Source organism: Arachis ipaensis, chromosome B03 (assembly GCF_000816755.2).
Source record: "Arachis ipaensis cultivar K30076 chromosome B03, Araip1.1, whole genome shotgun sequence".
NCBI classification, from domain to species: domain Eukaryota; kingdom Viridiplantae; phylum Streptophyta; class Magnoliopsida; order Fabales; family Fabaceae; genus Arachis; species Arachis ipaensis.
In genome coordinates this window covers 16,771,557-16,786,237 of record NC_029787.2, presented here as the reverse complement: position 1 = coordinate 16,786,237, position 14,681 = coordinate 16,771,557, and the positions used below count along the sequence as shown (strand labels likewise).

General features: G+C 35.7%; 1 protein-coding gene and 1 long non-coding RNA gene across 2 annotated transcripts; one reads left to right on the top strand and one right to left on the bottom strand.

Moving 5' to 3' along the window:
• LOC107634285 (mitogen-activated protein kinase kinase kinase A-like) lies at positions 2,155 to 3,503 on the bottom strand. The gene has a single exon (XM_016337828.2). It carries the CDS (start codon positions 3,350 to 3,352, stop codon positions 2,240 to 2,242), a length of 1,113 nt encoding a protein of 370 aa, XP_016193314.1. The 5' UTR covers positions 3,353 to 3,503; the 3' UTR covers positions 2,155 to 2,239.
• On the top strand, positions 4,616 to 5,900 carry LOC110269583. Its single transcript, XR_002358359.1, has 4 exons — positions 4,616 to 4,869; positions 4,969 to 5,400; positions 5,644 to 5,703; positions 5,804 to 5,900. It is a non-coding gene; the product is annotated as an uncharacterized LOC110269583 (long non-coding RNA).

Sequence of the window (14,681 nt, the reverse complement as noted above, 5' to 3'; positions counted from 1 at the left end):
CTGAAAGAATATAGAGTTGACAATGTAGCTATAACATTAAAAAATTAATAAGGATCTTAAAAGATGAATAGTGAAATCTAAGTTGTATAGTTTAAAACTTTACGAAAAATTCAAATGTACCGAAAAACACCGGTGTTCCAGTTATTTTAACCGTTGATTTCAATTAATATATATTATATATATTTTTTATAATTCAGATCAACGATTAAAACAATTGAAACAGTGGTATTTCCGGTACACTTGAAACTCTTTCTATAAGATATACTTAAAAGAAACATGTATCGGATGGTGAAAAAATAATAATAGTATTACACGAAAAGAATAATTATTGATAAATGAACTACTTCACATTTTTTAACAATATCAATGGTCAAACATACTTTCATCTCATTCCATGCACTTTTTTCACGTTTTTGTATAGTATTGCAACCTTTCTATAAATAGAAGCTAATTAATAAGTACAAGAAATAACGAAGCATTATAACAGTTGGAAAAATAATTATTTTTATTATGGCCAGTAGTATACAAAGATGCTTCGAAAATCGGACATCATATCATTACAACAGTGCAAGGGAATGAAGTTGAATACCTTGTTGACCAGATCAGAGTTCTCTTGAATTGAAGCTCTAGAAGATTCAAAATGTGAATTATGGTTGGATTGACTTTGGTTTTCTAGCCTCTGAAATTTTCATATAAGATGGTGGCGGTTTACCAAAACCCTGCCAAGTCCACTGCTTCTCACAACTTGTCTTGCTCTTTTATGGATCCACATGCACACATACACCTAACATTGTAGTTGTTGCATTTTCTATTTTACATTAAATGTTTGAAACGCCTGCAATTGTAAAAAATGTTACCTGTATATATAAAATCTGTGAGATATTTTATCGTTTGTAGATCGTATGATTTTGTTGCCAAGAGATGGAAATCACTTAATCTATCAAAATAGGTTTAAAAAAGAGGGTAAGAAGAAAAAGACAAAGCAAATGGCAACAACAAAAGACAGAGAAACACATTGCTCTAAATGGTGGCCACCTTGGTTCCCTATGCTTCATTGTCCATAGACCATAGGAATCAACAACTAAAGCAAATAATAGAGAACAAATTTTGGGCACTTAGGAAAGGGATTAAAACCAAGGCAACCAACTGGGACCTGCCATTCCCCATTCCTTTTTAAATCCCAATTCAATTTCTTTTTCTTCTTCACCGGAGAGGTAAAAAAGTGTTCCATTTTTAAAGGGCTACCAACAAATGTTGTTTGGTCTATGGTTGAATAAGGCCAGAACATCATCTATCAAACTTTATGTCCAAAATCCGTGTTGGATTGTTTCTAAATTCATTTGTAGAGTTGATCAAGTACGAATTGATTATAACGTAGAGTCATTTGTGGAGGATAATTTTTTTTAAATAAATATGAAAATAAGTTTTAAGAAAATTACTTCTCTTAGAATTTACAAGACAATAATAGACAAAAAATTTGAAAAGATAGCCACAGATTTTTTTTATGAGTTTTTTTTTGTCCATAGATATTTTTTGTTATTCCACTATTATCCCTTCTTATTTTCTCTAATTTGAGCTTCTTTTATACAACATCGTTGATAGAAAGGTGCTCTTTTCTCCCTGCCCTTTCAATTTTCTATTTCTGTTCTTCTTTTTTCTCTCTTTTTTCTCAAGTACTCTTTTCTTTTTGTAGAGAATTTCTTACTTGACTTAATAATTCCTTCTTTCTTGATGTTTATCCTCTTTTTTATGAGATACTGCAGGTTTACTCAATGGAAGTTTAATTCACTCTTCTAGTTATGTTATTTTGTTTATTCTTAATTTTGTTATTTCAGTATCATTTTTAACTTGTTGATTCACAAACCAATTCTTCTTGTAATCTCTTGTACTTTTACATATTCTCCTTCTCTGTTAAATTAGTTATACGAGGCAAAAAAATTTAGAATCATATGACTATTTTAGTCGTACATAATATTTTAATTTTATCTATATATATCCAAATATAATACAGGACATTATATTAGTATTTTGTACATTGCATCTAAACATAATATATAAAAAAATAATTTTTAGTGTTTTTATTCTATTATCTCTATTTTAATGTCATATTGTATTATGTCCATAAAAACAAACACAAATTAAGTATGAAACACATTGAAAAAAAAATCATTCATTCATAACAAATCTAACAGAATTTACATTTCTAACTACAACACTACCATCGCTACAAATGATATTATTATTGTTTACTACAATTTCTACCACTCACATTGCTTTCCACCAACTCCTTCAGATCCAAACCACCATTACTACTAGAAGCTGTCTCTGACCCAAAATTACCAAAAACCCCTTCACCCCATGAGTCACACTCATTCCTTCTAATTGTGATCCAGTTCCCATCATCATCATCATCATTCCATGATGCCCAACATGATTCCTCTGAACACAAACCCAACATTCTAACCCTGTCAGGTGGCAAATCCCCAAGGCTTGTTGTTCTTGTTGTGTGAGAACCTTCTTCCACACAGCTCCAAAACCCATGCTCAAGAATACTTGTTGGCGATGTTGAATTTGATTCCACCTTGGAATTGAATTCTCCGAGAAAAGGATGATTAAGAAGTTGAGTAGCGGTACACCTCTCTTCTGGATTCCACCTTAGACACTTCCCCAAGAAATCCTTACCTTCTTCAGATAGAAACCATGGAATCTCAGGAACTTCACCGGAATATGCAATGTGATAAAGAACACAAAATGGGTCCAACAAATTAGGCCACGCTGCTTCACCTTTAGCCATTTCAATTATGGTGCACCCAAGTGACCAAATATCACTAGCACACCCTTGATCCTCTCCCCGAACCGCTTCCGGCGCCATCAACATCGGAGTGCCGCTGATTCGCGGATCGACGACACTCTTGGCGCATCCCAAGTCACCAATCTTGGCGCCTTCGGTGCCAATTAAGATGTTGGAACATTTTATGTCACAATGTACCAACCCTTTAGAGTGTATATACTCTAGCCCCTGCACAATTTGCCTTGTGTAGGTCTTAATTTTTGCCTCATCGAGCCGGCCGCCGTGCCGGTTAATTTCCGAGGAAAGGGTTCCGAATGGCATGTACTCCATGAAGAGATTGTAGTAGAGCTTGTTGTTCTCCATGGTTATGTCACTCCCTTTGAAATTAACCACATAAGGAGAGCATAGAGAAGATAAAATCCTCTGTTCTCTTTGTAAAGATTCTGAATTGCATAGCTCCGATGATTTCACGGCGAATACACGGCAGCCGTCACGGCGGGTGGCTATAGATACGGTGCCTGAGGATCCATGGCCTATAGTGTGTCCTCTACTCCACTCCATATTTGGCAAGAAATTTGGAATGAAGAATATAAGAAAAGGACTAAGAATATTATGGTGAATAATGCAGAGTCCTATAGTTTGTTATTTATATATACATGTGTGTAATTCCGATGTGAGACTTTGGTTTTTGAAAAAGGTTCTCTTTATTGGTTGGCTACTTAATTTGGTTGGCGCTAACTCTTCAGGTTTTTCCGTCGGCAATAGTTTTGTGCTTGACACGTGGCAAAAAAGGGTTGCTTATTTTATGATTGAAGCTTAAGAGTGTGCTGAGTGCAAGATACAAATAGTTGAGATGCCATTCAAAGAGTATAGTATATCCTTTGTTTTGTATCATAGCTAACTAAGACTTAGGAAAATTATAATATGGGGGTCTTAGGGGGCAAGTTGATTTGGTGAGTTTAAGTGTTGAACCACCGAAATTGGTTGAACATTAGTATCAATTTTGTTCACGTTATTATGCTAGATCCTATAAAGGGGTTGAATTTTTTTAATTTGACTGTGCATATGTGTGAACACACAAACTTGACAAATTACAAGTCCTATAGGGTGATGAAATAGTAAAAGTCAACTTAGGTTTAGAAGTCAAAACTAGAAAGAGAAAAATTCATTATTTTGTTTTGCCTCCTTCTAAGTTCTTTTAATGTTTTTGAGAAGACCGGTATTTCATGGATCGGTCCACTGTTTTGATGGACTACTTTATCAATATCTTTGAGGGTTCATAACATTATTTTTCCGTCCTAGTGTGATTGGTGAAATATTGAATGGATTCCAAAAGTGTGGTATCGATTATTGGGGTATGGGGATGAAATATTTGGCATGAGAAATGGATATCTCTCCTAATTGAAACAAGAAAAGGGTGAAGGGTCATAGCCCCTCGTAGCAATGAAACGTGAAACTATTGGTTAATGTTTAAAATGATTCTTAAAAAATTTCGTCTAGTTAATTATGGTGTCGATTAGATATTGAAATATGTGCGAGATAAAATTTGCCACATCTATTAATATAAAATAGGAGAGTAGTAGAGTGGTCTATGAGCGATAAGTGGAGCGTTCTATGCCCGACACGTAAAACTGTGTGTGATTGACAAGTATTTGCTCTTAAAGTTGGACGCTTCTCAAATAAAGAAGTAATTAGGCGGGATTTTGATTCAAATTCAAATTGGAAATGATTTTATTCCAGGACTTGCAGTTGCATTTTTATTATTAATAAGAAGAGAAGATAAGAGAGAGCGCTGCAAGTTTTGAAAGGAGGAGTAGTTGGCACCAACAAGGGAAAGACTTCCTCTTTCGACGTCGCAGAGAAGAGAAGAAGAAAACAACGGTGAAGAAACAAAGAACGACGAAAGAAAGAGAAGAGGGTGGCGACGACAGCGACTATCACAGAGAAGGATGTTAGATCGACAGAAAAAAGAAGAGAAATGAGGCGACGGCGGTGATGGATGCCACCGCCGCTATTGGATTCGTAGAACCGTGTCCATTTACCTATCAAGAGGCATTCTGCAGAGTGATTCATTTGAGGTTAGTTGTGTAACGTTTAAATGCATATTTTAAAAATAAGATCATTACTTAATTTCTTCTATCCCTCTCTTTCTCTCTTTTCCTCTGTGATTGAGGCAGATGTGGAGTATACACAAATCAATTTGTGGCTCAAAATACCTAGACATATCACCAGTGAAAAAGTAGGAGAAATTCACTGGTGATGGAAGCAGTAACTGACAGAGAAGATAGAGAATGTGTATTTTCGACCTGCAGAAAGTCCTAGCCCTAACCTTGCACACTTTGCCCTTCTTCAGAGATGGTGTCAAGTTTTAGATGGAATAAATTGAAAAAGCTAAATCAGCTCTGGCTAAGAATGAGGCTGGGCTTTCAAAATTGATAAAAGAAGAAAGCACACTTAAAGATATTGTGCAATAGCTAAGTGGCATCCTTTTTCTTTCATGCTACTCATGACTGACTCTGAACTTGAATGTAATGAAAAACGGCTGCCAGATGCACCAGACAGGACACCGGCTGCCAATATTAAAGGTAGCTGAAGCATTGCATTTTTAGGTACTTCTTTTCTTTGTTATTTATTGTTCTTTCTACTTTTAAATGATCCCACTATATATTAAGCTTCTCAATAACTAAGTAGAATATTATTTTGATGGACACCAATATACGTACTGTCTAAGTCTCTAAGACATTAACTGTAGACGAACTGCTTTATTTAAAGGAGGAGTTTTGTTTCAAATTCTTTTTATATACTTGGTTAAGATGATGGTGTTTGCCATCTCACAAATTTGACATGGTCAGGCCTCGATGAAAAACGCAACAAATGCTATGGAGTCACGCATTTTTGACTTTTTTGGATCAGTAAGTTCTCTATGATTTAACTATACCAATGCTTCCATACATTATATAAATAGCATTTACACCAATAGTGCTCACTGATTAAAATGAATTTGGGTTGCAGCTTAATGCATTGCAATATAGAAGGATGGATTTTGATGAGTTTCGTACAGCTACACTCAGTGTTCATCAACTTGAAGCACTTGATAGGTGGGAGCAACATGCACGGTTTTCCTATAAGCATTTTGAAAAGGACGGAAACAAATCTATAATCATTGAGGAACTAGCTTTGGTATACTTAATTTGACTATGGCCATAGCTTATGCATACATAACTTTATACAAATAATGTGAACATACTGATAATTTTACAAGTCATAATATTTACTGTATAATATTTTATGGGGCAGTGGTTTTGTATTTTGAATCTGCTTTGTAAGTTTATACATGTTATGAATTGTGATCTATTTCTTTATGCATGTAAATTGATAGATTCTTCAATCGGTGGGCTTGGTAGTGGATATGTATATAGTGATAAAGTATAAAGTAAGGAATTGAAATTAACTTTTGTTAATGTTTCTATTTAGTCTATTTGATGTATTTCATGAACATAAATTAGTGAATTAATTTGAATTCTAAATTCTGCAGGAGTATGCATAAAGTATAATAGATCCAGTAGCTAAATCAAGAATATAGTAGTCAAATAATTTTAGAGAGATTTATTAATCCTATTTTAGGACATAGTTAGGGACTTATCCGTCCTTATTTTAAAAAATCATTTTTATCTAACATACACACTTGACACGTCAGTCGATTATCGTTTTGCAACCAATTATAGAGAATTATTAATTTAATTTTTTAATAGGTGACGAGGGCCAACAATATTTTGGGATGTTGAGCAATGATAGAGCCTTACACAATTCAAGGAGGACAATTATAGAGAATTATTAATTTAATTTTTTAATAGGTGACGAGGGCTAACAATATTTTGGGATGTTGAGCAATGATAGAGCCTTACACAATTCAAGGAGGACAATAATCCCTCCTAAACTTTAATTTTTTTTATAAATTATATATAAATTTTTATTTTAGCCCTTTTAAATTTTTTATTTTAATCTCTTTTTATTGTGAAATCAATTTTTAGTCTTTCTCTAAAACTTATCCTGACTCAGTCTCTGATGATCACATAGCGCAATGTTTCACGGACAATGATTAAATTTAAATAGCCAGAATGAGTATAAAAGTATTCGCTCGTTTGATAAATTTTTATTGGTCCACTTAATACAAGGCAATTAATCATCAAATATGATAGTCTTTTTTTTAGTATGATCATACATAGTATCAATAATTAACATTACAAAATTTTTATTATTATATATTTTTTAAAAGATATTAAATTTTATTGATGCAAATAAAAGAATGATGTTTATTGGTGGAGACTACAAAAGAAGAAATAGGGTAGTGCATCCAAGGTTACATTAATAAGAAATGTAAAAAGATGAAATATTCAATTGAGAAAGAAAGAACGAAGAGTGTGTGGCTGAGAATTGTTACAGCCTTTCAAGTTCTTGGAGTAGCTTGACCGAAGAAGAAAGGATCTCTACTGGAGCTCCTCGATCACTTTCAAGGACCCAAGAATTGCGATTTATCCATATATTCTAGAGAAGAATTACAAGATGGAGACTTAGATGGATTGAATTTGTCTCTGCCTTGATGATGAGCGGATATTTTATACGCTTTTTGGCATCATTTTCATATAGTTTTTAGCATCTTTTATTTGAGTTTTATTATATTTTCATAGGTTTTAGTGCAAAATTCACATTTTTGGATTCTACTATGATTTTGTGTATTTTTATGCAATTTCAAGTATTTTCTGGCTGAAATTGAGGAGCTGAAACAAAAGTCTGATTCAGAGGCAGAGAAAACACTGCAGATACTGTCAGGATCTGACCTCCTTGTACTCGAAAGAGCTATTTTGGAGTTACAGAAGTTTAAATGGAGCGTTCTCAATGGCTATGGAAAGCTAACATTCAGGGATTTTCAGCAATGTATAATAGTCCATACTTTACTTCAGAATTGAAGGCCCAAAACTGGCGTTAAACGCCAGCCATCTACCCTATTCTGGCGTCCAGCGCCCACAAAAGAGTGACCAGTGTCCAACGCCCAAAAAGGTGCCCCTAACCAGCGTTCAACGCTCTAGAGCCCTACTAGCACATGGAGACCACTCAAGCTCAGCCCAAACACTCACTAAGTGGGTCCCAGAAGTAGATTTTTGCACTACAAGCCTAAGCCTATCTTATTTCTGTAATTCCTAGTTATTAGATTAGTATTTAAAGGAGAAGATCACACTGGTTTTAGGATCTTTGACCAATCATTGCCCACTTTTATTTTTCATTGTATTTTCTATCAGTATGAGTCTCTAAACCTCCTAGGTTAAAGGGAGGAGCTCTGCTGAGTTTTATGGATTAATAAAAGTATTACTGTTCTATCTCAATTCGTGTTTGATTCTCTATTCTAAGATGTATCTTCGTTCTTCAACCTTATGAATGAGTTGAACCGACACAAGGTTATCTCTATTCTACATGGATTCAGCGAGCGTCTTTCATCGGATATCAATGAACCACTAGCTTGATTATACATTTCTTAGATGGCTAATCCACGACTTCGTTGGGAACTTCTCGAGACACCAGTTCAGCCAAGGTATGGGGAGATTAGGGTCTTTATGGTAAAGGCTAGAGCCAAAGGAGTAGTATTCTCTGAGCCGGAAGATTTGACCTTGTCTGTGGCATTTTGAGCAGGATCATCAAGGGGGGAATGGACTGCAGGAGCTTCACCCTCAATCAGACTAGATGCGCACTAACCCTGGTGTTCATCCTGGAGGAAGATCGGCGACCTCTCAAGAAAGACGTTGATCATATACAATCTGTCATAGAAGAAATCATTCACAGTTGGCATAGACAGTGAGACCGAATTAATCCAGAAGAACAAAGCATCTCTGAAGCTTTAACCATCTTCTTATCATTTGCATTCACCATCAACTGAGTAACGTTATTTTTATTTTACTTTTATGCGCTTTAAACAAACAAACAACTTTTCTATCCGCCTGACTAAGATCTACAAGATAACCATAACTTGATTCAAGCCAACAATCCTCGTGGGATCAATTCTGACTCACTTAGGTATTACTTGGATGACCCAATGCACTTGTTGGTTCAGTTGTGCGAAGTGTAATTCCACGCACCACTTGACTACATTAAGAATTCCCAACCACCATTCATAAAACTTGTTGCTACCTCCAACAGCTCTTGGCAGGTATGATAATAGTGGTTTTGATTCCAGATTTCTTCTATCATTTTGCATATAATTAAATAGACAGTGTACCACTATTTCATCTTCTTCTTGGCAATTTGAGAAGATTTCCGGTGTGGAAGGAAACCGCCGATGGAGAATGTAGAGTACAGGGAGCTACTCATGGAGACACTTCCATAAAAAAAATATTTAATTTTGTGCAGAATTCCAAGCTTCCAAATAGAGTTCCAAAGTTCCGTTTGACGCATGAGTGGGGGGCAAAACTCAATGGGTTCATGGAGAAAATTATATGCAACTAGGTAACCTGAGGCTGTAGTATAAAACTTATTCTTGTTTAGTGCCCATTGAATTTGATCCTCCTCTTCCTCAATTTTAATTGAAAAAGTTCTATTGCTAATTGTTTTAGGAAAAAGGCTTCGAACTAGTTGCTGATTCCACTGCTTTTCTTCATTTAACAGGTTTTTTTACCCAAATGATCGTTGTAGCTACTGCGTGGAGGGTTGAACTTCGGGGAATGGTGAAAGGGTATGGGGGAGATAGCCAGGGATCGTCAAAAACTCTTATGGAGAAGCCCAAGCCGACTTGCCAATTCAGGCCTTTTTCAACAATATTTCTACCCTCTAGAAGACTTCGCCAGCCCTATGAAGGTAATGTTCCTATTTCTGCTCTCATTGCATCAGAATATCTGAAATACTTTCCTTTGAGAATTCTTGCTAGTAAGGACTTAGGTTGAATGATTATTCTCTAGAATTATTTTTCTAATAGAGCTAGGTTCTGAGCTTTTAGGTATCTGATTCCTAAACGACCTTCCTTCTATAGCTGAATCATTGTATTCCAGCTTATCCAAACCATTCTCCTCTTTAAACCCCTTTTTTCCCCACTAGAATTGTGACAGCCTGCTATGAATTTCTAAAATCAAAGTGTCGAAGAATTTGAAGCATGACAAAGTATATATTGGGATTGCCTCACGAACTGCTTTAAGTAAAACATGTCATCCACCTGATGAAAGAGGTCTCCTTTTCCACCCCATCATCTTCTATCGAAATTTTTTCTTGATTAAACTAAATGTCGCCTTCTTCGATCTATTCACAATGGATGGTAGACTAATATACTTGTCCTACACACCAACATGGCCAATATTTAGAGTCTTTGCCAGTTGAGTTCATAGTGATTGTGGAGTATTATTACTAAAGAAAACAACGGATTTGTTAAGGTTAACCCATTGTCCACTAAAGCTCTCGTAGTGCTCCAACAACTTTAGAAATCTATCTCAACTATTACTAGATGACTTATAAAATAGGAGAATCATCCGCAAATAGAAGGTGGTTTACTCTTGGGCATCGTCTATTCAGCTGGATACCTTGAATTGCATTGCTTTGTTCTGCTTTGTGTAGCAAGAAGGGAAGACCTTTTGCATAAAATAAGAAAAGATACGGGGATAGAGGATCACCTTGTCGGATACCTTTATTTGATTTAAAGAAACCATAAGGTTGACCTTCCACAACAACAGAATACGAAACATCAGTTACCAATTCACGAATCCAATTAATCACAATATCATCAAAACCCAATTTGTCCAATATAAACCACAAAAAGTGTCATTCTACTCTATCATAAATCTTGCTCATATCTAGTTTGATATCCATTTCGTATTCTAGCCCCTGCTTCCTGGATTTTATGTAATGCATATACTTATGAGCTATCAGAATGTTATCAGATATTATACGACCTTTGATAAATACATTCTGATTTAAACTAACAAGCTTATTTATTAAACCTTGAAATTTGTGCACCATCACCTTAGATATAATTTTATAAACAACCGTTGAGAGGCTAATAGGTCTCACCTGAGCCATATTGACTGCATCCGATATTTTTGGAATGAGGCAAATATGCGTGTGGTTAAAGCTTTTGAGGATTCGACCACTCGCAAAGAAGCTCCATACTGCCCGAAAAACATCACCATTCACAATGTCCTAATAAGCCTGAAAGAATTTTGCTATTATCCCATTATCACCTGGGGCACTCTGAGGGTATATGCTGAATGTTGCTCATTTCACTTCCTCCATAGTAACGAGCCTTCTGAGCTTTCGGTTCATAGTAGTTGATAATCTAGGATAAAAATCATCAAAGAATGGGGGGCTGGATCATCATGACACTCTAATGAGAATATACCTTTAAAGTATCTTTCAGCAGTCGCAGCAATGGCAGCGTTGGAGATAGCTTCTTCTCACTTGTCATCAATTAGCTTTCATATCTTATTTCTTCTGATTCTCGATCTAAACTTCTGATGAAAGAACTTAGTGTTTTGATCACCCTCCTTAATCCATTTGCCTCTTGATTTTGCTTTTCAATAAAGCTCCTCATCCTGATAAGCAATTTATAGCTTCCTTTCGAGCTCTGTTAATTCGGTGCCCCTAGAGTCCCTACTGCCGAAAGATCATCAATGCGAATAGTGAGCTGGTCAATTTCTTTTTTAGAGTTGTAGTTGCTCTCTTGCTGCCATTGAATAATTCTGTGCCTGCATCTTTTAATTTTTTGAGATAAGGTGAATATGTGTGAGCCATCAATCTCCTCTCTCAAAACCTTTTCCACTGTTCGCCTTATTTCCTCTACTGTGCACCATCTTTCTTGGAATTTAAAGTGTCTCTTCGACCTTTTTGAATTCAGATTGGTGTCAAGTAATAAGGGGTATGATCCGAGCCTAGTTTAGAAAGTCTGATAACCACAGAGTTAGAATATTGCTGCTGCTAGTTACCCCGCTAATATCCTGTCCAATCTCTCCTGAATTAATTCATTTTCTCTATGTCTATTTGACCATGTAAATGGCCTCCCAACCATATCCAAATCTAAGAGGAAATTATCATCAATAAAATCACTAAATGCGAAAATGGTAGAAGGAGCTTTATCACAGCCACCTTCTTTTTCTAACGGAGACAAAATAGCATTAAGATCACTCAAGATAATAACCTTACCCTCAAACTGTTGAATAATAGGATGTAGCTCCACAAATTGATAAAAGCGTGTCTGTTCATTGGTGCCGAAATACACACCTACCACCCCCCAACTCTCATTAATAGTCACATCAAGAATTTTGGCAGTAATGAAATACCGATCTGATTTGGTAATTTGCACATTCAGCCCATATTTCCATCCAAAAGCTATCCCACCTACTGTTCCATCCGGCTCCACAATATGATGATTATAAAATCAAATTAGATTCAGCTTTCGTTCCACTTGTCGAACTTGGTTCTTATTTTCACAAATGAAACCAAGTTCGGGAGAGTGGGATTTAACAATCCCTTTGAGATTATGGACTATCAGGGGTCTTTTCAAACCTTGACAGTTCCATGATATTAGCCTCATATCTCCTTGGGTGCCACTTGACGGCTGGCACCCTCCACCTAATCATCCTTTTTGCATGTTGATTCTCGAACAGATTCTTTTCAAGCTGTCTTCATTCTCGTTTCCATCTATCTTTCTTTTCCCTCCAAGATTCTGGTTTCGGCTCTGATCCTTATGTCTTGCTAACTTCTTCAGTTCCAGATTCTTATTCGTTTTGGGGAATTTAGAATAAGAGTCCAAAGCTAAGTTCTCCATATTTTGTTGGTATGTGATGTCTTGCAAGATTATTGCTTCTCCCATGTTGGCTACTGACATCAATCCATCAATCTCCCTTCCTCTTATATTATCAGCCAAGATCCCGGGTGCCTTTTCAGTTGCCTGATTCTCTTTGTCCTTCATATCAGCCACTTTTAATTTAGAAAAATCCTCCAACAACCAATCAGGAGTAGGCTTCTTCTTTTGTTGAAGGAAGCTTGTCCCAGCTATGGTTAAGGTAGCAAATCCTGGTTCTTCCTTATCTTTTATTCTTCTCCCCACTTGGTCTGTCCTTGTCCACTCTCCAATTTTATTTTCTTTTACACAATTCTGGGCTGAATCTTCAATGAAGTTATTACATCTTTTTAATTCATGGCCTATCTTTACACAATAGACACAAAACTTTCCAACCCTTTCATACCGAAGGCCAATCTCCATGAAATTCTGTTTCGGTCCTACAATTGTAAAGATGTCCCTCAATATTCGATCTCTACATAATTCTACCCTTGCCTTGAGAATTCTGGTTCCTTTTGCCCTTAACATCGAAGAAACCGATATCGAGTATCTCTCATATGCTTCCACCCACTTTTCGCCCTACCTCCTTCGTTTTGAAACTCTCTGGCTTCTCCGAAATTGTAGCCAAACCGAGAATGTCGAAATCACATTCCCTCTAGTCTCATCCTCTTCCCTCCATTTCCTTACGTGCAGAATGAAGCCTTTGAAAAGCCATGGCGAGCTCCTCTCAATACAGAGCATTTCAGATTCTTGTTCGAAAAAGAATTGAAAATAATTATATCCAATCGCACTCACCCGAGATCCCTCCAGGTTGCTCCATATTTATCTTCATCGTATTCTCTATTATTCCAACAGAAAAAGATCTATCCGCAAATAGCCAGCCTCTTAAACTTTTCGTGCATGCATAGACACCATTTTAAATGTCTTCCTCTCCAAGAAACACGACTTCCTCTTTTTCACCATCACTATTTGGCTCATTGTGATGATGATTCTCCTCTCTCCTAGCCTTGCTGATTGTTGGTGTGGTGGACACAGAGCAACAATTATGGTTTATTAATCTAAACAAATTTAAATTTGAAAAAAAAAAGACAAATTTTGGTGGGACATCTCAAAATTCTAGCAGAACGCTTGGTAGCCCTAGTGAACTGCTTTTTGTATATATTTTAATTATTATGTTGATACTAAAATAAATAGTCATTTTAATTCTTTTTTCCTGAAAGTTGATCAATTTATTTAAGGTTTTAGAGTAACCTTAGAAAATTAAGGTAGACATAAATTATTTCGGGTTAGTTAAAAGTACCGAATATGATTAGTCCATGCACACTTCTAAATCTAAATTCTAATAGAAGCTCCGTTGCAATTAAAAGAAGAAGAAAGAAAGATAAAGAAGTATCGATGGCATATTGGCAATATATTAGACATGACACAAACATAAGGATGAATAAATAATATATCATAAGCCACATTAGATGATTATATTGGAAAGGAATGCGAATCTAATAATTTATTAGTTACTAATCAATCGTGGTGAGAAAAAGGGTTATTTTCAAATTAAAATAGCACAAACCAAAATGATTGGAAGATGGGTGTTTCTTTGACATTGATTAACACTCTTAACTTATCATTGCGTGCATTAGCTAGCTTACATTCATGCCTTTGAAACATATATAAGTCTCCAATATCTTAGGCGTGAAATAAACGTGATCTCAGCCACATAAATCTACAGGAGAGAGACATGAATCTATTAAATATTGATATGCTAAATGCTACCAGTTAATTATTTATTATTATAATATAATCACTTAATTAATTAAGCACCTCATATTATTAAAAGGGAGTTCGGTTATGCGGTGGTGTGTAACAGAAGTTAGAGGAAGGCCCAATTTTTTTTTTAATAATGGCTATATAGATTATGTAACTAACTTCTAAAGTAGCAATATTAGCAAATCGGAGATGGGGGTTAGAGTGGAAGTTAGGAGCAGGAGGCAAAGTTAGTTGCTTATTTGCGCATCAAGAAACATAAAAGAAATATTAGGTAAATTAATTTTATTTAAAATATTGTATTCTCTGATTTATCAT

What these genes read in the sequence shown, in the direction of transcription:
- LOC107634285 (XM_016337828.2), bottom strand. Translation starts at nt 3,352, where the DNA reads ATGGAGTGGAGTAGAGGACACACTATAGGCCATGGATCCTCAGGCACC.